Source organism: Phycodurus eques, chromosome 4 (genome assembly GCF_024500275.1).
Source record: "Phycodurus eques isolate BA_2022a chromosome 4, UOR_Pequ_1.1, whole genome shotgun sequence".
Classification (NCBI taxonomy): Eukaryota; Metazoa; Chordata; class Actinopteri; order Syngnathiformes; family Syngnathidae; genus Phycodurus; species Phycodurus eques.
The window spans coordinates 18,647,491-18,671,497 of NC_084528.1; the positions used below are offsets into that span (position 1 = coordinate 18,647,491).

General features: G+C 42.0%; 1 protein-coding gene across 2 annotated transcripts; it reads right to left on the bottom strand.

The window, feature by feature from the left end:
* Positions 1-840: 840 nt before the first annotated feature.
* cops7a (COP9 constitutive photomorphogenic homolog subunit 7A) lies at positions 841-22,413 on the bottom strand. 2 transcript variants are annotated; one of them, XM_061675643.1, is made up of 8 exons: positions 22,332-22,413; positions 13,739-13,861; positions 8,532-8,607; positions 7,590-7,678; positions 6,036-6,238; positions 5,844-5,949; positions 3,820-3,981; positions 841-1,329 (listed from the first exon to the last, which is right to left on the bottom strand). In XM_061675643.1, the coding sequence occupies exons 2-8, from the start codon at positions 13,859-13,861 to the stop codon at positions 1,282-1,284; spliced, it is 807 nt and encodes a 268-aa protein (XP_061531627.1). In that variant the 5' UTR covers positions 22,332-22,413; the 3' UTR covers positions 841-1,281. The 2 variants fall into 2 exon arrangements, with proteins under 2 accessions (XP_061531627.1, XP_061531625.1); XM_061675641.1 differs by having other exon boundaries at positions 3,812-3,981.
* Between the last annotated feature and the right edge of the window lie 1,594 nt (positions 22,414-24,007).

The following is a 24,007-nucleotide window of genomic DNA, read 5'->3' on the forward strand; positions in this document are numbered from 1 at the left end:
CAACCCTTTCCACGAAAAACGGGGGTTGGTTCCCCCCACCCAAACATTAACATAATAAATAAATAAATTGAGGGGAGAAAAATTGCAAATATGTGAATCCGTGGATGCCAAACCGCAAATATGCCGGGGGCCACTGCATCTGAATTTCTTGAGATGATCATTTTGGGTTTTCGTTGGTTGTAAACTATAATGACAAATTATTTAAAAAAAAAAACCATCATGAAATATTTCACTGTGTGTAGTGAAGCTATCTAAATTGATCAATTGAAAAAAAATGTTTTCCACACTATGCAATTGTATGATCTTTGATGGTGCGTATCAAATGCTGTTTTGAAAAAGTCATTTTACGTACAGGCCACCTTGTTCCTCGACAGTATTCTTCTTTCACTGTTATTGTCAATTTAGCCATGTTGTAGTGAGCAGCATGGACATATATGCATGTTCCACTTTCCCCATGTCACATATGGATTTTCTCTCCTCTTTTGTACCCTTCTGCCTTGGCATTTCAATAAAAAAAAAAATGAAGAAAAAAAACAAACACTGAAGCCCTGCTGACCAAGTCTCATGAGATTTGCTCATGTACAGTGGCAGTTTCACCCAACTTCAGAGGCGTTCCATATTGTAGCAGTGTTCGGGAGGATCCTCGGGGCCAAAAACGAGAAATAAATGCACTTTTGAATGACGCTTCGGCGCTTGTGATGCACGGGCGTCTTCGGGGAGACGCCCTAATTAACGACTTGACCTCCTAATGGCCACCCCCCTTCCGTGAGTTAACATTTAACGGTGACACCCTCGGGAGACGCGCGTGTATTAAAAGATGTGACAGTGACATTAATGAGATCTTGTCAGGATGAGTGCAAGGGCTCTTTTCTTTTTATTTCCCAACAGTTTATACTCAAGATTTTGATACATTTCAACTCAGTTGAGGGAAAACAACAACAACAACAACAAAAAGATTCAAAGCCAAAGGGAGCATGTTTAAAGCAATTAAGAAGACACGCACACATCAAAATGCATCAGGTAAGCTCCTGCTTACGGGCCAAGGCAACAGGCTGTCCGGTGCTGTGCACTCTTAAAAAACGGCAAGCGAGGGGACGTCGCGATGGCCTCGAATCCGTCAAGGTGAGATTAGATGACTAAACAAAAAAACGAAACGTTCCCGTGACGCTTCCCGTCAGAGCGGCGGCGAGGGTGTCCCCCCACGCCGATCACTTTGTTTGAACGCTCCCGTTTTTGTCCCACAACGAGTCTGGTGAGCGTGTGGATCAGCTGTTCCGTTTGTCACTTCTTCAGTTGGACTTGGACCAGATCTTGCCGCTGCCTCGCAGCCTGGCAAGTAGAGAATCATGCGATTGGTTATTTGGATAACTTTTTTTTTTGTAAACAAAGAGGACAGATGGTAGAGGCGCAGTTAATCATTTGCTCTGCTCATTTTCCTTCGCTGTCATGTGCCATTCTGAATGCGGACATATTATGGATAATTGACTTTTTAATTGCTTGAATACAAGTGGTACCATGACTTCAGAGTGGCCCAATGATTTATGATTTATGAGCTGTTGCTTTATCGTTTTTTTTTTTGCTTTGTTGCAAGCCAAGATTTTTGTTACAACCGAGGGTGAGATACGTGAAAGTGAAGTGAAAAGGTGGTGGGGTGCCCTCGCATGTGGGCAAAGAGAGCCACAGTCGCTGATGCACCAATGTCCAATTCAATTCACGACTAAAACTGTCAAACGCAAATTCAAAACGAGAACACTAGCGAGGACCAGCTGTGGGCCACAGCACACACCCGGACGCTCACACGCAGACGAACAGGCCAATCTGACTCCAACTCCTGATATCACTCATTAGGCCACCCCCCTTAAAGGCACACATCAACACATAACTACAGTACATACAGTAATTACACTTTATGAAACCCGTTGTCTGCGATTGGCTGGTGACCAGTTGAGGGTGTATCCCGCCTCTCGCCCCGAAGATAGCTGGGAGAGGCTCCAGCACGCCCGCGACCCTCGCGAGGATAAGCGGAATGGAAAATAAATGAATGAAACCTCTTTTATGTTCTTATGTAATAGAGTGCTATTTTCCTTTATTTAAAAGGCTGTAACAAATGAATGGCATTTCAATTCATTTTAAAAGGGAAACATGATTTAGCATACAAGTAAACCGAGTCACCACCTTGCTCATGGAACAAATTAAACCCCTAGGTCAAGGTACTACTGTAGTTATTAATTTTGAAAATAAACAACTAAGTACATCTTTTGTTATCGGTCTATTTCTTAAAATGTGTCCGTGAGCGAGCCACTGCACTTTCGCCCCACTGTTACGCAACACTTTGGCTCATTTGCATAATAACCACCCCCAATGACTTGTTTAGCTAGGCTGGGTGCAGATGCACAGCCCTTTTCAAATGATGGTAAGGTCTGAAACACTATCATGCAGAGACACCCAGATCCCCTCACACAAGTGATGCCCATGCTATTATGTCTAAGCCGAAAGGTAAGCAGAGCTGCAGTGAGAGGTGTCATTTGATGGCTGCACAGATGAGCAATAGCTAACATGCTGCATTGGCTACTGATGAGCAGCGAGTGCTCAGTGAAGTTGTTTTTTTTTGTCTTTAGGGATGCTTGCCCCCCCCCCCCCCCCCCCCCCCCGGTTCGATGTGGTCTATTCCCGCAACCAGAAGCCACTGTAGTCACAAGGCTCCGGCTAGACCGCCAGTCGTCATGGTAACGAAAGTCAGCGTCACTATTGGCCCAGCAGTATATGAAGAGGGGTATGGCTGGCTCAGAAAAAAAACGGGCTAATTTCAGAAAGACGAAATGTCCGTGGGTGGGTAAAGTGCACTATTCTTGATACTGGGGCTATTTTGACAAAAGCATGTCACAGACACCTGGCAACTGTTTTAAATTGTGGGGGGAAAAAAAATGTCGATAATATGTCTCTTTTACTACTCGCCATACTCGGTCACGACCGCCTCATTGGTCGCATCCTTTCATCGCTCCTTTTAATTCCGGGATTGAGGTTAAGCTATCATTAATTGGGATTTCCAAACATCAAGTGGCTCTTCTTCCGTCTGAACGGCACGATTCGGCTCGTGGGACTCAGTCAAAGTTTAGCAGGGGACCATGAAAAATGTAAATATAAACACTTCTCGAACGACGTGGACGGTGGCGACTGCCTGAAACACGCGGAGTGGGTCTGGTGACATTTTACAATTCGAGGCAGATGGAAGCCGGTAATGGAGGCAGAGCACACAAGCCTGACAGCCACTTACAGCAGCAGCTGGCTTTTTAGTTTATTGAAAAAAATGCGCCCACCGTGGCTCACCGCTGAATTAACTTTGCTCTCTGTGAGAACATTGGACTAATGGCTTTCATTTAATGTTGAAGGAGACACTTAGCCGTGTTGTCGTTATTACTCGCCAAATGCATATTTATAAAGCACACTTTCCAAAGCCCAAAGTGGTCCACAGGAAACAATGATTAAAAAATAAATAAATACAAATATAAAAATCCCACATGATGTTTTTTATGCAGATTTTCGGATTTATACAAATTTCTGAGCGAAATTTCTATTATGTGAGCAAATTTCTATTGTCTAAGCCAAAAGGTAAGCAGAGCTGCAGTGAGAGTTGTCCTTTGATGGCTGCACAGATGAGCAATAGCTAACATGCTGCATTGGCTACTGATGAGCAGCGAGTGCTCAGTGAAGTTGTTTTTTTTGTCTTTAGGGGTGCTCAAACTAAATTACAATTACATCACCAGCCAAAAATAAGCTTCTAAAAACTGAACAGCATCATCATATTACTCACCCTTTCACCTTAGAACTTTTTTTTCCTGGCTGTCGCGGTTCTTGAGAGGAGGCGGGATCCCGCGGTTCGGCCGCCTGGTCTGCATCCTGATTGGAGGCTGCTCCGGCGGGGGCGGGACCCGATGACGGTGAGGCGGCGCTGGCCTTCAGGGTTTTCTGTAGGTTGGACACCTGAGGAGGGACAATTACTGGGGTCATGACTAACCAGTTTATGCTCTGGACTCATTTGAGGCCTGAAATGTAAAACGCGCAGTAGTTTGGAGCCTAAATTCCAAACGCACACTCATTTATAGCTTAAAACATACAGTGGGTACGGAAAGTATTCAGACCCCCTTACATTTTTCACTCTCTGTTATATTGCAGCCATTTGCTAAATCATTTAAGTTATTTTCTTTTTTCCTTGTCCTCAATGTACACACACCACCCCATATTGGCAGGAAAAAAAACTGAATTGTAGATTTTTTTGCAGATTTATTAAAAAAGAAAAACTGAAATATCACACAGCCGTAGGTATTCAGATTTGCTGTGACACTCGTATTGAACTCGAGTGCTGTCCATTTCTTCTGATCATCCTTGAGATGGTTCTACACCTTCATTGGAGTTATGTCTTACAAAAGAGTCAAGGAACCCATTCACTGCCGACAGTAGTTTTGATTCCGAAGAGCGAAATATCTTCTCAGCAGGTCCAAACAGGTCCCTCTGCTGGTCACTTTTAATATTGATTCACTGTATATTACAGTACACCAACATCGCAGCGAACCTTGCGATGTGATTGCGCACACGTGCATCGCAATGACAATGCTCAAATAAGATATCGTGCAGCCCTAATGCAAATGATATTTTTGTCAGATTTTCTTAAATTTTCAATGCAAATGACATCATAATTTTCAAGTCATCAACGGTTAGCGTATAATTTCAATGTTTTTAGACAAACCAAATGACAGCAGCATCGTTTTCAAAATGTTGCCTTATACGCCCAACATTGTTTCAAGACATTTTATAGGTTTTAAAGACCTGAAAAATGGTCATTCGTTGAATTTGCAGCATTAGGAGGTCATCCTTACTGAAATCAAAAGCTATTTCAAACAAAAACATCTTAAACATTTAAACATTTTAAAATATGACCACTTATTTGAAAGGACAGTTATAGTTATAGTATAGTTTCTTGCTTATAGTAGCATAGTTTCTGCTTAAATTTATTTGCAGGAGGTCAGACTAGCCTCCCAGAGCTGCCTCCCACCCTCACAGATCTTTTGTTTGAGGATGTTCCAAAGGTTCTCAACGGGGTTGGGGTCAGGGGAGGGATGGGGCACGCGCGCACTCGCACACACGCATGCACGCACGCACGCACACACACGCGCGTGTTTTTGTTGCAGAGGTATAACTTGCAGCATGAGATGGTCCATTGTCATGTAGCATTTGGAACGGGGTGTAGTTTGTGGCTTAAAAAGCTACACTAGTTTGTGGCCTACAATATAAAATGAAGAGTAGCTTGGGGTTTAAAATTAAAAAAGTGAAGTGTACAGTAGTGTACAGCTTAAAATGTAAACTATAAAGTACTTTGTAGCCTAAAATACAGAAAGGACAATACTTAGAAATATATATATATGTAAACTTTACAGGAATAACTGAAAATGTAAAATAGTGCATTTATAGCCTAAAATATAAAATGAAGACTAGTTTATGGATTAAAATGCTAAATATACAGTCGTTTGTGGCTAAAAACTGTAAAATTCACTACAGTTTGTGGTCATTGTGACATTCCATTACATCAGTTCATTGTGTGAAAGGTGGCGAAGAAATTTCATTGAGCTGCTCTTGAGAGATGGCTTTCATAAGAGAGGGATGATGGGCCAACAAACCTAACCGGTAAGCACGATAGCGTGGGGCAATGATGAAAGAAAAAAAAAAGAAAAATACAATCCAGTTGAGAGTTTCTTCTTAAATATCACTAGTAGCCGGGTGGATAAAGGGAAGGCCGCTGATGAAGGTGCGTTGATAGAGACGGAATGACTCGGGGCATCAACACTGACCTCTGTTTCCACTTGAACTTTGACTTTTAGTTGGCTCTCGCGGTATTGATTGGCCCGGGAGACTTGCTCTTCGATGCCACACAGCACCGCCTCGCAGCCCGTGCACCTTTGAGGAGAGCAGAAGGACGCCATGGAGGAGGGGGAGCGGCTTAAATGAGGCAAGCGGCTCGTCGTGAGGAGGCCATTACTGACCACTCCTGCAGCGTGTTAACGATGTTGGGCAGTTCGTTGGGACCCAGGTCGCGGCCCACACTGCAGTCCACCTCCACCTGCTGGTTGCGCTGGTCCAATTTGCCCTGGATGATGTCGCAGTACACCGCATCGATCAGCAGGTCTTCCAGCTCGCGCACGTTCTTCAGCTCCAGCTGCTGCAGGAGCAGCGAGTACGGCAGGCACTAAGGGGGACAAAACAAAGCACGTCACCATCTTTCGAATAGCTGTGGGAACTTTCGAGGAGAATGGCACATTTTTTAAAATGTAGCTGCCAGAGGAGGAAGATCTGACGGGCAATTAGAGTTCGGTCTCGTGACATTAAACGCAGCAAAACAGGGGACGGAGAGAACCACAGCAGCACGTCGGACGGGAGCTAATTAAGCAATATCACACTGGAGGTTGTGATGTTGTACTGAATATCATCACAGCGGTGATGGTACATAGTAGCAAAAAACAATATTTATTTTGACTGATATTGAAATCATGAATAATAAACACTACTTATTATTCGCTGATTTCAAAACTTAGTATTAATTCCAACCATATAAACTAAACTTTAAAAATAACTTAAAAGAACAACCTGAAAATACATTTGTAACAAGTCAAATAAGAATAGATTAAAATATTAGCAATAAAAAAACAAAAATAAATATGTGCTGTTCTTGTTGTCTGCACCTTAGCCTCGTAGGGGCATTGTGGTGCATGCATGGGGATACACACATTAAGATACATAGAGTTGAAGAAAAAAGTTGTGATTGAACTATTTCATTTTCACTGATAAGAAAGAATATATGCCCGTGAGTATTGCTGTATTTATTACCTGTCTGTATGTTCTTACAGCATTTGTGTGAATTTCCGCTATTTTAAGGTACTGTAAATCACTCCTTTGACTGCTAATGCTAATTTGTGTTAGCCCGTCAATAGGGTTTTACATGCAATGTTAGTATTAAGCTGGCGATCTTCGGGAACAAAGCTAAAATGAAGTATGTGTTGTATTTCAACAGAGTATACAATGTGTGTAATTATTTTTGTTATGTGTTGAGCTTTACAGTATACTTCAACTGGAGTCTCAATCGACAGCTTAAAGCACGCTTAGTAACGGCAAAATAACATGTTACACGCTTGCTACGGCAACCAATACAGGTGCATTCAGGGTTTTTTACAACACAGGAAGTTACATACACAATCGTTTTTTCCATCGTCTGTTGTTGATGGTTTCATTTTTGTGACAAGCCAAAATCGAAATCACGATTACATTTCGATTAATCGCCCATCCCGAGTGTAGAATGAAAATTACATATGTACAGTAATAAAGTATTTGTACTTCCCCAACACTGAAGCAAAGGAAAAAGTGGAAAGGTGCAAATGAGTCAAGCTTCAAAAAATATTTAAAATTTCAAAATAATTTAAGATGATGGACTGAACATAACATGCGATACAACGGCGCACTTGTCTGATGATAACGAGACAATACAGCTAACTCGTGACAGCTCCTCCGCGGGGGTGAGAACACCAACAAAGGAAAACGGGTACCTTGAGGTTGGAGGCCAAGCTGATGATGGACAGATGGCGGAGCTTGTTCCTCTGAGCTGGCGTCAGCTCTGGGAGCGACGCCGCTCGCTCTAAAGCAGCGTGGAATCAAAGAATGACAATTGGTCACAACATTACGAACATGTTGGAGTCACATCCAATACGAATAAGCATTTTTACAAAGAGTATTATGAGGTATAAATTTCTGTTATTTATTGTGATGGTAGTTTGCAGTACTGTACAAGCTTCAAAAACCACCACATTCAATCTCGGCTCTGGCTGCTTGCTTGGGTTTTTCCATCAGCTTCGTCCCACATTCTGAAAATGCTAAGTTCATTGAAGACTAAAAACCTCAACATAGGTGTGAATTAAGTATGAATTTTTTTTCTGTGTCTATTACGTGCCCTGTGATTGATTGACTGGGGCCCAGGGCAGGGTGTGCCCCGCCTCTCATCCAAACTCCCCCGGCGTTGGGCTCCAGCACACCCGCGAGCCTAATGTAGGCAACCACTTCAGAAAATGGATGGATAAATATGTTCAAATACGATGCCTCCTATCCTCTGCAGTTGAGTAAATAAACACCCCCAGGCCAAATATGGTAATTAAGTTTAAGATGAATTAATTCAATGACTAATTACTTCAGCTTGGTGTAGCTAAGAATATTAAACAGACACAAAACAGTCATGAACGTTTGCGTCTTTATTTTGTGTCTTGTTTTGACACGGACACCAACGAGTCAGTCAGAAAGAAGGAGTGCACCGATTCTTTTATGAAGCGCCTGCCTGCGGCGCCTTCAGAGTCCATGTTTATTTAATACCTACGAGTCAAGGCGCAGGCCTTGCAGAGACAAAATAGAGCTTGTAATAATAAAAGAGCTGATTGCAGAGAGAGACAAAAACCCACACAAGCTTGTTCTAACGGCTTATTCACCATGCCATGCCGTACCTTTGTAGTCGCCGTAGGTTCCGTAGGCGAAGAGGTTGAGGAGCTGGTACACTGGGGCGTGAGGGCCGTTCTCCAGCTGGCGAGGGATTTTGAGGAGGAAATGAAGACGAGATCACATGACATAAATAATGATGGTACCAACAGTAACTGAGCACCGAGAGAAATTCTAAGTTGAACACAATTTGTTCAGTCACGCTTGTTGACTCAATTTTCCCACTAGGAGTATTGGTGATTTGATATTTACAAATACACCTATGTGTATTTCTTGGGAACCTAGCCAATGTTATTTGCTGAAAAACTCAAGTCATCTCCGTTTTTGTGCTCAGGCCAAAGCCTTGTCAAAATAAAAGTGAAGCTTTGGTACCCTGAGGTGGCATCTTGATGCCAAGGATTGATGTGGAACTAAGAGGAGGAGCTTCATTTAGTCAGGCCATAGCCCTATCTAATAGAGAAAGTGTTTACAGCCATGTTGTTGAATCTATAGGATATGAACCTTTTGGTTTTGCCAATATTTTGAGCATGACTATAAAAAGACACTATACTTTTTTTTTTTTTTCTTGAGTCTGACATGAAAGAATAAACGTTTCCTGTAAATCAGGATTATCCCAGGAGTGGCAATATTTTTTAGCACAACTGTATCTGTCTTTTTGTACATATGTACATTTCTGTTTTCAACTGTATCCATTCAGATTGATATTGTATTTATTATACATCACTGGCTATGGAAAGCAGTGTGGCCTAAGCTGTCCTTCACAGTGATGCCCAGCATGTGAGGATGAGGACCAGCTCTTCAGAGAACATGTGACTAAAGAAGTCTAAGCTCAGTACTGGCTTGACCAATCAGAGACAAGGACGCTGTGCATTTGCACTGTTGTTCACTTTGGGCTTGAAAAAAGACGTTTTATTTATTTTCAGTAATCCCCCAATTTACCCAACGTAAGGCCTTTAAAAGATAGAACAGAAAAAAACGGGAATGAGCCGAGATGGGATTTCGAATACATTCTGCTCAAAGTAAACAAGTGTATTAGCAAATTAGTTGCTCCAGTGCGCAAGATGAATATGCATATTAGCACAAAGTGACTGCGCAGGCGCGACAGCATTTAACTTTGCAAAAATTACCGACTGAGCCACTTCACGTTCGTCATACACGCTTCACTAGGTACACCCACACCATCTAATGAGCTCCATCTTAAGTGCTGTATTAGAAATTGAAAAAGAAAAAAAAAGAGTCATTTTAATATGGTGCCATAAGGATCAGTAGCAGGATAATAATGCTCAGGTAACTTTGAACATTTACAGTGGTACCTTGACTTATGAGTTTAATTTGTTCTGTGACCTATCTTGTACCTCAATTTACTCTTACATCAAATACATCTTCCACACTGAAATTAAATGAAATTAGATCCATCTCCCCCCCAAAAAAACAAAACCATTTTTGTTTCGTATTACCGCATTTTCACGACCACGAGGCGCACTTAAAAGTCTTGAATGTTCTCCAAAATGGAAGGGGGGCCTTATAATGCGGCGCGCCTTATGTGTGCATCAGTATATGCATCGGTTTGGCTAAGGACCCCCGAAAATGACTGCGGTCAACCCAGCCTCCACTCGTAAAGTAGCAGTCAAGATCGCCGCCCCTAATTTTGTTCATACTAGGCATTACGGTAATAAGTCGCCGACTCGCAGCGAAAGCCACCTTGAAAATAAAAGCCTCCCAATAATACGGACGTATCACATAGATTTGTTTTAACAGATTTTTTCAGTCAGGGGTAATGACAGCAAAATATGCAGTTTTCAGAGAAACTACAATACAAAATCAGATCTTCATCAAATCTCTTTTAGTGGAGTCCTTAGTGATCTGTCACACAGATCTGGACTTGTCTTGCAATACCAATGGGATTATGTTGGGGTGGCTTTGGCTCAGTACGTAGAACAGGTTCGAATCCCTGCTACGACTGTCCGCATGTCGAAGTGTCCTTGGGAAAGAGACTGAACCCTAATTTTCCCCCAGTGGGCCTGGCAGTGCCTCGCATGGCAGCAGTCGCCCATTGGTTTATGAATGTGTGCGTGAATGTGAGGCTTTGTAAAGCGCTTTGGGCACTGTGATGATATAGATAAAGTGCTATACAAGTGCAGTCCATTTACCATTTATTTTTCCTAAGATATCAGATAAACTACATTTTTAATGTATCTCAAGATTCAAATTAACTTTGCTGGTTGCATTCCTTAACCGAAGAGCACTGACGTCCGTATTATTGGGAAGCTTTTATTTTGAATGTGGCCTGGAGTTGGCGGCCTATTACCGTAATGCCTTGTATGAACAAAATTAGGGGCGGCTGGCTTGACTGCTACTTTACGAGTGGAGGCTGTCTTGACCGCAGTCGAAAATGGTACGTACGAAGAGACACGCTTACGAAGCACAGTATAAACTGCAAGCTATCAGTTACGTGGAAGAACATGGGAATCGAGCAGCCGCGAGAGAATTCAACAAATTCAGGGTTCGCACGTGGAGGAAGCAGGAAAACGAGCTTCGCCAAGTCAAGAAGACGAAGCTGAGTTTCCGCGGAAACAAGGCGAGGTGGCCCGAGATGGAAGACCAACTGGAGCAATGGATTAATGAGCAAAGAACAGCCGGGAGAAGCGTCTCGACAGTCACCATTCGACTGAGTGCAATAACTCGGGCGTTCAAAGTGACGTTGCGAGCGGCGTGGGAGCCATCTTTACTAAGACTAGGAGGCAGCGCCGGGCGAGTTACGCCACAATTTGTGAATGGATTGTGGATGCTTGGGTTAACGTGTCTGCTTGCACTTGTTCGAGCTTTCGTAAAAGCCGGCATCATTTCTGAGGAGCCGCGCGGCAACGAGACTGACTCCGACAATGACAAGAGGGAACCTGGCGTGTTTGATTGAGAACTTGTCCAGCTGTTCATTTCGGATACAGAACATGAGGACTTTGATGGATTTGTGGATGAGGATTGATCAAAAAAATAACCTGAGTGTATTGTTAAATACTTCAATAAAGTACAACCGAACTCAGTTTTGCTCCCGCTGCCTTTTTAAAAACATTGTTTTAGCGTGCAAGCATGCTACCGTATGTTTTAAGCTCGTGTATGTTTTACCATGCCTGCGCCCAATAATACGGTGCACCTTATGTATGTGTTAAATACAGAAATAGACCCCGTAACTGAGACTGCGCCTTTTAATACGGTGCTCCTTATGGTCGTGAAAATACGGTAATTATATTTGGCCCGCAAGACCATATCAAATGTGTATTAGAGTTGGCCCGCCAGTATTATGGCCTTATGGTCGTGAAAATACGGTATTTAAGAATTACACTGTCTTCTATAAAAACATAAAACATGATGTAAAGAAATAAACTGCCTTTATAAAGTGTATTTACTGTAGTTGTGTGCTGCATATGTGCCTTTAAGGGGTGTGGCTTAGGGGGTGACATCAGGAGCTGGAGACGGGTTGGCTTGTGAGTGTCCAGGACATGAGATGTAGCACACAGCAGCTCCTGGCGAGTGTTCTCATTTTGTATCTTGCTAGTCTAAATGCTTACTTGCCTAAGTCAGTGATTCTCAAAGTGTGGTACCAGTACAACTCGTTGTACAGTGGGCTCCCCTCTAGTGGTACGTGAAATAATCACTGAATTAAATGTTCAAACTGTGCACAATGTTACAACAGCTTTAAATGTTTTTAAATCCAATACAGTACAATTGCGCAGTAAGTTCAGTTCAGTTGTAAATAACTTAATTTAAGTCATTCATTATTTAAGTCCAGTTCTTTTTCATTATTATTCTTTTCCTGCACCTACAGTCTTCTTTTCATTTCGGATTGTCCCATTAGGGGTCACCACAGCGTGTCATCCTTTTCCACGGAAGCCACTCCAGACTTCCGCATGCAGTACCACAGTTCCTCTGTGGGAACTCTTGTCATCGGCTTTCGCTCACTCCACAAAGACACAATGTAGCTCCTTCTGACCTTCTCTGTACTTTTCCATCATCATCCTCAAGGCAAATAATGCATCTGTGGTACTCTTTCTAGGCATGAAACCACACTGTTGCTCGCAAATACTCACTTCTTTCCTGAGTCTACCGTCCACTACTCTTTCCCATAACTTCATTGTGTGGCTCATCAACTTTATTCTTTTATAGTTCCCACAGCTCTGCACATCACCCTTGTTCTTAAAAATGGGCACCAGCACACTTTTCCTCCATTCCTCAGGCATCTTCTCACCAGGCTTTACACGATCAGGATTTTTGGGGCCGATCACCGGTCAACGAGTTTAAAAAAAACGATAACCGATCACAAGATGGAGGAATGTGTCTATTTAAATGACCTGTTTATTTGCTGTATATACTTGTGTACTTAATTGCTCAACAAATTATATTACAATAAATAATGTATTTTTGTTCCTCTATTTATGCTAGTGAGGCATAGTGACAGACAGAACAGATGAATGGTCTTCTATTAGATGGCAGGAAGTAAATACAGTAATTAATGTATCTACTCTTTGTGACATTTTTGTTCGTTGGCTGTGACGTGAGATTTTTCAATTGCAAAATATGTTCCTTGGCTCCATAAAGGTTGGAAATCACTGCTCTACTCAGAACGTGTATTCTAATCCGTCAGGTCAAATCAACATTACATGACAGAAATAATAACCAAATATTTGTTCGGTGGTACTTGGTGTAAAACGTTTGAGAACTGGCCTAAGTCATTTTTAACATTGTCACAATTGAAAAATACCAATATGCTTGCAAAAAAAAAATGATTTTAGCTCTGTGTCTATTCTCAGTCATGCAGGTCATGGAAATGTGCAGAGGTGGAATAGAGGCAACTGGACTCTTCTTGTTTTTTGAATTTGTTTTTTTCTTGTTTTCTGAAAACTGTCGTTCGGCCAATGATTTGTGTCTTTTGACTGTCCTGTTCAATAAAAGGCTGAAAGTGTATCGGCGAATGTGGCTCTCCTTCCCACAGAGGCATTACAGCACCTTAATTACTCATTTCTTTAGCCGTTTCACTCCACCTGTGGCGCATTTTAAGCTCGCTCTGGCCTCAAATTTTGGCTCGCAACTCAAAGCAAAAAATATTAAATAGACTAAGCAACAGCTCATGACTTGATAAACTTCTAAGCTTGAGCACCTGTAAGTCAAGTTACCACTGTACATGAGTGGGGTGGACAGGCAGACAGTGCGGAGCATTTACCTCTCTAACGTTGGGAAGCTCCAAGATATCGGAGAAGACGTAGAGGCCGGGGGTCTCCAGCAGAGAGCTGACAGCCTGGGCCAGCGCCAAGCCGGACAAAGACAGGAGCTGCTCCACCTCCATCTTCAAAGAGAGACACAGACGGCTGGTTAATCGCATGCCCCTCATAAGACAGCTGCGATGCATTACAGGAACATCACTGTTATAATCTCTGCCACTGTGTTACGACATCAGACATCGCCACATAACAGACTTTCAGGGAATCCCGATGCTCTGTTAATGATGACTGGCTCTGCCACTGTGTTACGACATCAGACATCGCCACATAACAGACTTTCAGGGAATCCCGATGCTCTGTTAATGATGACTGGAACTACAAGCTGGGTGGAGACATCCTTCTCGTGCCCTTCAAAATCAGCTCAGCCCTCTAGTAGTGTGATGAAAGGAAATCGAGGAAATGAACACAAGTCCAACCGTACTTTTTAATTAATGTACAGTGCCACGAGAAAGTATTCACACCCCTTCACGTAAATTTATTAAAAAACGTAAACATTCAAACATAATAGGTACATAAGTATTCACACCCTTTGCTATGACACTCAAAGCTCAGGTGCATCTGATTTCCACTGATCATCTTGAGATGCTTCTACAACTTGAATGGAGTCCACCTGTGGTAAATTCAGTTGATTGAACATCATTTGAAATGGCACACACCTGTCTATATAAGGCCTCATAGTTGGCAGTGCATATCAGAGCAGAAACCAAGCAATGAAGTCTAAGGAATTGCTTGCACACATCCGAGACCAGATTGTGTCATGGCACAAATCTGGGGAAGGATACAAAAGAATTTCAGCAGCATTGTAGGTCTCAAAAAGCACTGTGGTCTCGAGTATTCAGAAATGGAAGAGGTTTGGAACCACCGGTACCCTTCCTAGTTCTGGCCGTCCGACCAAGCTGAGTAACCGGGGAAGAAGGGCCTTGGTCAAAGAGGTGTAACAAGAACCCTATGGTCACTAAGGCGGAGCTCCAGTGTTCCCTTGCAGAGATAGGAGAACCATCCAGAAGGTCAACCATTGCTAACGCACTCCACCAATCGGCACATGGCATCCCGCTTGGAGTTTGCCAAAAGGCACCTTAGGGATTCTCAGACTTGCAGACTTCTGGTCTGATGAAACCAAAATAGAACTTTTTAGCTTGAATTGCAAGCGTCATATATGGAGAAGAAGAGGTACTGCTCAGCACCTGGCTAACACCATCCCTACTGTGAAGCACAGTGGTGGTAGCAACATGCTGTGGGGCTATTTTTCTGCTGCAGGAACTGGACGACTAGTCCGCATAGAGGATAAGACGACAGCTGTCAAATATAGAGACATTCTTCAAGAGAACTTGCTCCAGAATGCTCTGGAACTAGGGCGCCGATTCACTTTTCAGCACAACAATGACCCAAAGCACACAGACACAATAACAAAGGAAGCGGCTTCAGGAGCAGCCTGTTAATGTCCTTAAATGGCCCAGCCAGAGCCCGGACTTGAATCGAATCGAATATCTCGGCAAAGACCTAAAAATGGCTGTCCACCGATACTGCCCATCCAACCTGCCTGACCTTGAGAGGATCTGCAGAGAAGAATGGGAGAAAATGCCCCAAAACAAGTGTGCCAACCTTGTAGTGGCATATCCACGAAGACTCGAGGCTGTGATTTCTGTCAAAGATGCTTCAACAAAATATTAAGACAAGGATGTGAATACTTCTGTACCTATCACGTTTAAATTTTCCACAACTGTCTGAAAATATGTTTTTACTTTGTCCTCATGGGATATTTTATGATGATTTTTTTAAAACTATACTCAAATCAACTTTAGAATAGGTCTGTGCCATAGCAAAATGTGGAAAAGTGAAGGGGTGTGAATACTTTCTGGTGGAACTGTATAAAAGGACACAGTGGAACCTCTGATGTCAAACTTTCTCAGACGGTCTACCTGCTTGGAATTTTAAAGGCATCTGCTTTTTGTTTTAACATTTTTACTTTGTCATCAAAGTGTAAAAAGAAGTTAATCGACAACACCTACAGTGGGGTAAAAAAGTATTTAGTCAGCCAACAATTGTGCAAGTTCTCCCACTTAAAAAGATGAGCGAGGCCTGAAATTTTCATCCAAGGTATACCTCACCTATGAGAGACTTGTGCAAAAATTCCAGTTATGTCGCCTCCATAGGATTGGAAATCTGTCGTAAACCGAGGACCACATGTATTCCTAATGAAATCGATCAAAAAGTAACTTTGCAAGCATGATTCAGATTGAGTCAAAAACATTAATTGTACAGACTCATGTTTAACATTAGCCTGTCGTGTGCTAATCTGACAAAACAAGAAAGCATCACAGTTTACCATAATGAAGCTTACAAGAAAAGGCCACTAAAGATGAATACATGATAAATAAAAAAGAGGGATGAAGGTTTGATTCAACTTTCATCCATCCATCCATTTTCAACACAGCTTATCCTGGTTAGGGTTGCATGGCGCTGGAGCCTATCCCAGCTGACTCTGGGCGAAAGGCAGACTACACCCTGAACTGGTCGCCAGTCAGTCGCAGGGCACATATAGACACGCACAACCATTCGCACTCACATTCACGCCGTCACGGAGTGGGAACTGAACCCACGCTGCGCGCACCAAAGTCAGGGAAGTGTACCACTACACCATCAGTGACTTGATTCAACTTGTCAAATTAAAAGTGAGAGAACAAAGTGGCATCCAGTGCTATTGACTTGGATCAGCTATTTTAAGAGCTTCCTCCCAGAGAGCACTTGGTGGCCCACTTGGGACATCTTAGTCTAGCGATACATGATACAATTATTCAGCTTGCATCAGACGACTTTCACCACTGCGGGCTACATCTTAAAATTAATGCCGTTGAGAGATGTTGTGGGGGGAAAAAAAAAAAAAAAAACCTGACTGGTTCTGCATCATCTTGTGCTGACACTTATTAAAAGGAATTTGCACGTTATCGTCTAATACAGGGTGCATTACTCGCCTGCTCAAGCGCACAGGTGGCGGCCCACCAGTGCGCCGCCCCTTTAAAAAAAAATATTTCAACTGAGGGAGATGAACAACTGAGTTGGCAGGTGTCACAGTCAAAACAACCTACATGGCATCTCAGCGTCCATTTCATGCTAAAATATAAATACATTAAATTAAGCTTAATAAATGGGGGAGGATTCAAAATGAGGCTGACAGTCTGGCGGCAGTCCAGATGCGCAAAACGGCTACCAACACTTCAATCAACAGAACATATGTACATTGGGACAAAAACGTATTTAGTTAGCCACCAATTGTGCAAGTTCTCCGACTTAAAAAGATGAGAGAGGCCTGTAATTTTCGTCATATAAACTCTTGTTAAAAGTTGTTCATGCACAATAGCTTCTCTTCAATACAAGAGATAGGAGAATGTTCAGCGCTAAATGCAGCTTGAGTTACATATAAACAACCTCCTGCAATGGGGACGATGTCACCGTCTGTTGTAAAGTGGAGCTAATTGACAGGTCGGGCAGTGATGTGTTTGGAGTGTGTTTTTACACAGCCATTGTGGTTTTGCCCATTCAGATAATTACAGTAGATGTGTGGGATAGCCACAACTGTTATGAGTTTTGGAGGTCAAACTTCATACTTTGGTTGTAGGTGGAAGCGGTTCTTCTCTATTAACCTCTGACACAACGTCTGGCAGAATTTGTGTGTCAACTTCAAAACCCTATCCGGCATCGATACCTTACAGATAAGACAGGTTGGGGAAAAACACTGGCATAGTACGGGTAAGATGGCCAGTGTGCAAAAGGGTTTAGTGGTTGAGTTTACGCAACTGTCATTTGAGTTTGAAAAAAAATAAATAAAAAACCTAGATGTTCTAAAAGTAGCGGTGTTCCTCGGTTTATGATGTTTTGAGGTTACAAACCACACGCAATGAACTAGTTTGCGCAGCGGCGTGATAATATATAGTCACGCAGTACAACAAGACAAGCTCAGTTACTGCCGTACTTACGTTTGTTAATTTCAGTGTTTTATGTTTATGGCCTAGATGTGCTTTACCTAAAAATATTTAATGGAATTATGAGTTTATTACTGCATTAGCGTAGGTTAGTGAAACACTACAGAGCGTCCTGACTTAAGTCCAAATTTGGGTTACGTAGGAATGGAACTCCGTCGTAAACTGAGGACCATCTCCATCTGTTTTTCAATGGTGAAATTGCGAGAGTGAAGGTAAAATAAGTGAGATGTCACGTACTACAAAATGTGAACACGTTACAAAAAAAAAAAAGGGGGACGTATGCTTTGTTCATAAAACATCTCTAGAAGACGACCATGAATCTGCTGTATCCCACTATAGGATACATCATCTAATTTGAGTGATTCAACAGACAAACTACTTGAAGCATTTAGCAGGAAGCCCCTGTTAGTAACATCTTGAAGGCTAAACACCAGCTTCTCACTGTACAAACACAAAGTGTTGCTTCCCCCTTCTGAGGCATTATCGTGACAATGTTTAATTGTGCTAAGCAGCAGATGGCATCATAATAACCAGGACTAAAAAGCCAAACAGCGTGGCTCGAACGCAAGTGTGAGAGCCAACAGCTGACAGTTGGGTCGACAGAGGACATCGTCAAGTAATGAAGTTTCCTCATCATCAAGTCGGTTTGGATTTTATTTGAAGAGTTTAACAGACAAGTAACAACATCCATCCATCCATCCATCCATTTTCTGAGCCGCTTCTCCTCACTAGGGTCGCGGGCGTGCTGGAGCCTATCCCAGCTGTCATCGGGCAGGAGGCGGGGTACACCCTGAGCTGGTTGCCAGCCAATCGCAGGGCACATAGAAACAAACAACCATTCGCACTCACAGTCATGCCTACGGGCAATTTAGAGTCTCCAATTAATGCATGTTTTTGGGATGTGGGAGGAAACCGGAGTGCCCGGAGAAAACCCACGCAGGCACGGGGAGAACATGCAAACTCCGCACAGGCGGGGCCGGGGATTGAACCCGGGTCCTCAGAACTGTGAGGCTGACGCTCTAACCAGTCGGCCACCGTGCCGCCAAGTAACAACAACAACAACAAAAAATAATAATTCTGCACCAGACATTAAAAAATGTAACCCTACATCGGTCCCAACACTACCCAGAATATCAGACATTCTGTTTTTGCTCTACTGTTATTTTATTTATTAGGAGTGTTTGGCCAAACCAGTAAAAGGTTTATAGTGGAGGTGATTTGGACCGGAGCGCTGCAACTTTCTAACAACAAAACACAAATTCACCTGAGCTGTACTCACATAATAACAATTTTAAAAAATAATTTAAAAATGTGGCGGCACGGTGGACGACTGGTTAGAGCGTCAGCCTCACAGTTCTGAGGACCCGGGTTCAATCCCCGGCCCCGCCTGTGTGGAGTTTGCATGTTCTCCCCGTGCCTGCGTGGGCTTTTTCCGGACACTCCGGTTTCCCCCCACATCCCAAAAACATGCATGAATTGGAGACTCTAAATTGCCCGTAGGCATGACTGTGAGTGCGAATGGTTGTTTGTTCCTATGTGCCCTGCGATTGGCTGGCAACCAGTTCAGGGTGTACCCCGCCTCCTGCCAGATGACAGCTGGGATAGGCTCCAGCACCCCCGCAACCCTAGTGAGGAGAAGCGGCTCAGAAAATGGATGGATGGAATTTAAAAATGTATTGCGGTTAATATGAAGTGATGACTCTGAAGATCACCGCCAGCCATTTTTACTACTTGAGTTTTACTTAAATTAAACGCTGCCTCTAGAGGGTTTATAATGTAATGACTTTTGTAGCGTTTTCTGCAGAAGTAAACAAGAATTAGCCATTCTGCAGATGAGCTGCAGTTTAAATAAGATACTCTGATCCTTAATAGGAGTAAGAAAAAGGAGAAAATTGCGGGTGGCACGGTGCTCGACTGGTTAGGACATCTGCCTCACAGTTCTGAGGACCGGGGTTCAAATCCCAGCCCCGTCTGTGTTGTCATGTTCCTCCCCATGCTTGCGTGGGTTTTCTCCGGGTACTCCGGTTTCCTCCCACATCCCTATAACATACATCAATTGGAGACTAAATTGCCCATAGGTGTGACCGTGAGTGCGAATGGTTGTTTGTTTGTATGTGCCCTGCGATTAGCTGGCAACCAGTTCAGGGTGTACCCCGCCTCCTGCCCGATGACAGCTGGGATAGGCTCCAGCACGCCCGCGACCCTAGTGAGGAGAAGCGGCTCAGAAAATGGATGGATGGATGTAATTAAATTACCTCACCCACACCGAAACTTTAGAGCACGATTCGACAGAACGCCTGCATGTTTACGCACAACCATTAGTGCTAGCACTAGCTTGCTAGGCTACATAACGTTTTGTTACCTGCTTGTGAGCCGTATCGTATTAAAAGTAAGTGAACATACCTCAAGCAAGCCTTAAATGAACGTCCTCTCCTAAGCAGTGGTCACCACCAACACACGTTTTCCCCATTTTGTCCTTATAATACAGTTGGTGCGATCCAATCTTGTCGTCATTGCCACGGTAACGAGTGTATCCGGTCGCATTTGAGTTGACAAGATATAGCCCAATGATTGTAAAAAACGGGAAGCGGTGGTATTGGAATAGAAGATTTTATTGCAGTAGTCTTACATAGTGCAATCGTGAAAGACCAAATTTGTCTTGTAGTCTGATGCAGGCATTACGTGGTGTCTGTCTCAGACGTGTTGTCTGTCCCACACCGCCGACTTGTTTTTTTGTTTTTTTTTTTAAAGTAACTTTATTGGCTATCAGATATTTACAATACTACGTCAAAAGACACGCGACAAGGCTAAAAATAAACTAGGTTTTGGATTCAAATATACTATGCACAGTGGCGACGTGGAGTAAATGTCTTTTGCGGAGCCGATCAATGACATCATTGATCGGCTCGGCAAATTATGACATTAAAGCCGATCAGCCGATCATAAAATGCTAATTATCGGCCGATACCGATCAGGCCAATAAAATCGGTGTAAAGTCTAAATAATCATAATAATAATAATTGATTATATCTCGTCACAACATCGATGCAGAATAGTTCATGTCTAACATGTCAGAAATAGGAAAAATAATGTTAATAAATCTTTTAAGTAAAAGCAGATTTTGCAAATCAATGTCTTAATTTGATTAAACGCAAAGATAATCAGTCTGCTTTTATGGATGACTAAAGAAATCTGTGAATATTTACTGTTTATAGGCTGACTTTCAAACAATTTGGACAATTTTAAGTTAAAAAAGGTGTCCAAATGATTTATCGACTATCAAACTAGATGTAGATAAATTTGATAAATCAATGAGTTGCCAATTAATTGTTGCACCTCTGTATTGCACGTTAACATTTTTCGGCGTGAAATATTCCCAAACTTTGGATAATCTCTGTCTTTTATGGACTCTTTCCTCCTGGCTAACTGCCATCGCGCTAACTTATTTCTACACGGTAGGTTCACAAGGAAAAACGATCCCAGTGAAGTTTAGAGGCAAAAACTTTGCATCAACCTGTTTATTTAATCGAATTACTCGATTAATCGTTTCAGTCCGAGAATTTTTGTGCTCTTTCTGTAATGCCCTATGTTAGCGAAGGAGTAGAAAATGTAATAAAATGGCTAATAAGAAAGTAGTTATTGGTATTTATACAGGTTGCCAAGCGGTGATGAGACACACAAGCATCACACTTTTTTCCAATACTAAATCATCTGCAAGCTATTTTTAAGTGTAAGGTAAGCTGAGTTAGTGTTGTTTTGAGAGTGATACAATGCGGTATATTTAGGGTTTAAAAAAAAAAAATCAAGTCAATTATGAACAAATTGGGGGGTGTGGCATCTATTTTTAGCACTGTAGTAGGTAATGCATTTGACATAGTGTACGGCTTCATATTTAATTTGGGAAAAATAAATGCTAAACCTTGAGAAGACTACGTCGTTGTTAATAATATTCAATTAAGCCGTTGGGAAACACACAAAATTGCGGCAGATTCTCCACAAATACTACTTTATTATTGACGGTGTACAATACCGGTCGAATGGATTTAGATAGACCCAATTCAAGCGTGCTCTACAAATGTAGGGAAACATTACTATCAAAAGCAGCATTTGACATTTAGTTGAACTTATTATGCATTAGAAACGTCATCATTTAAATGTTGTGGCCATAATAATAAACAACACTGTGTGTCCCTTGCCTCCTCCGGCCAGATTTCACTATCGGTTAACTTCGTTACCTAGCCTTTACATTCACTAACATCAGTGGAGGTGAACAACGAAGCGACACACACACAAAAAGAACATTCTTACTTAAAAGCGTGTTCATTTATCAGCACGCAACAGTGTGCTTTGCAATTGTGCGATTAAAGCTGGGCATGTCATGCGAGCACATTAGCATCCACAACGCTCAAGAAAAACGCTAGGCCACGGTTAGTTGTAAGCCTTTGCACGGACCTGAATTGAACGAACGAGCGTCATATCTGATTTTGAAATGCAGAGAACGCCATAAAATCACCATAAAACCTTTCAAAATAACATAATGGGGAATAATTGTTACCTTGTTGTCCTGATTTCAAGCGGATTAGCCTTCCCGGTCGGTCGTTCACTTCCGCTCTGCTCACGTACGACAACAAGGGAACGTGCACTCTGATTGGACACTCAATGGAGGCCAGCTGGACGGCGTTTGTGGCGGCAGTACGTCACCGGCATGAAGAAGTAAGAACAGCGACATCTTGAGGTCATTTGGCGTTACACTAACGCGGTTTGAGTTGAAAATGGCCCACAAATGCACTCATCAAGTGTTTGTGTTTTTTTTATATGTGAAATTTAACGTATTGTGAACTAATATCACATTTTTGCACTCTGAATCATGAGGTAATATATTTTTTTTTAGAAAAAATATGTACCTCCGTATGTCATATTAACTAAGAAAAGATTCTGCCGAAAAAACTCTCAAATATTGTTTTTGCTTGAGAAAATGGGTGTCAATAAGATATATAACGTTTCATACATTTTTCCCGTAATTAAAAAAAAAATAAATAAATTGCTTATGCAGAGTTTGCAACAGAGGGGCAGTGCATCTGATGAAAAAAAAATTCTAAGTGAAATGTTTAAATGACCAGTGGGCCTAATTGTGTGTTCAGAGGGCACAGTGGTCCCGTACGCGTACATTAAAAAAAAAATTAAAACTTTTTGTATTTATTTATGACATTTGAAACACAGATCGAGCGAAAACACACTGGAATTGGATTATTGATATCTTTGATCCTGACAAAAAAAAAAAAATGTTCTTGTAAAGATTGACTTTTTGTTGAAAATATGACTGTCATAAAATGAAAACTTTTTTCCTCCCAAAAATATAAATTGTTATCTTAACTTCACAACTTTTTTCCTCGGAAATAGCTAATTTATTTAATTCCTGTGTCATTTAGTCATTTAGTGTCATACATGGTGACTAATGGAAATTAGGATTGTGCGGCGAGAAACAAAATACTGCACTGTAAGTTTGACAAACCCTGCTTCCTTCAAAATAGCCTCTATCACTCCACCATACTGTATGTCGTAAATACAGTGACCTTCACTTCAGCTTTCGAGTTGCTTGTCTGTAGACACCTTGAAGTCCCTGAGCCAATTAAATGTGGTGGTTAGAGAGAACACCTGCGTCTGTTAGTGGGGTTCTTCACACACACAAAGGTCAAAGTCCTTTTTTTTTGGGAGGGGGGGGGGGGGGGGTAAGGTGTGCAGCTATGTCATCTTCCTCCAAGCATGTGACAAACAAGTTGTTTGGTGAGAGGACTGCACGTCTGCATAAGGCATCACCCATTTACTTTAGCTGATGATTTTAGTAGGGGTGGGCGTTATTCAGAATTTCGGTATCGAGCGGATACCTAGTAAATACAGGGCTAGCGTCGCCAATACCGATACTTTTTCTTCTTTTTCTTTTCATGATCATTGAATAATTTTGTGATTTTGCCTTGAGTTAGTTGATTATGATTGTGATGATGTTAAAACACAGCACAAAGATTTTATACAATAAAAATGCTTTTTTTTGTAAATTAACTAACTACAACAAATAAAAAAATGTAACAGGAATAAAATAATAAAATCATTCTTCTACTACCACAATTGTTTCAGAAAAAAAGTCACTAGTGCAAAATAAGAAAAAAAAAGCACCAATGTTATAAAAATATAAATTTAACAATGTCAACGTCACAACAAAAACTACCTTCTGTT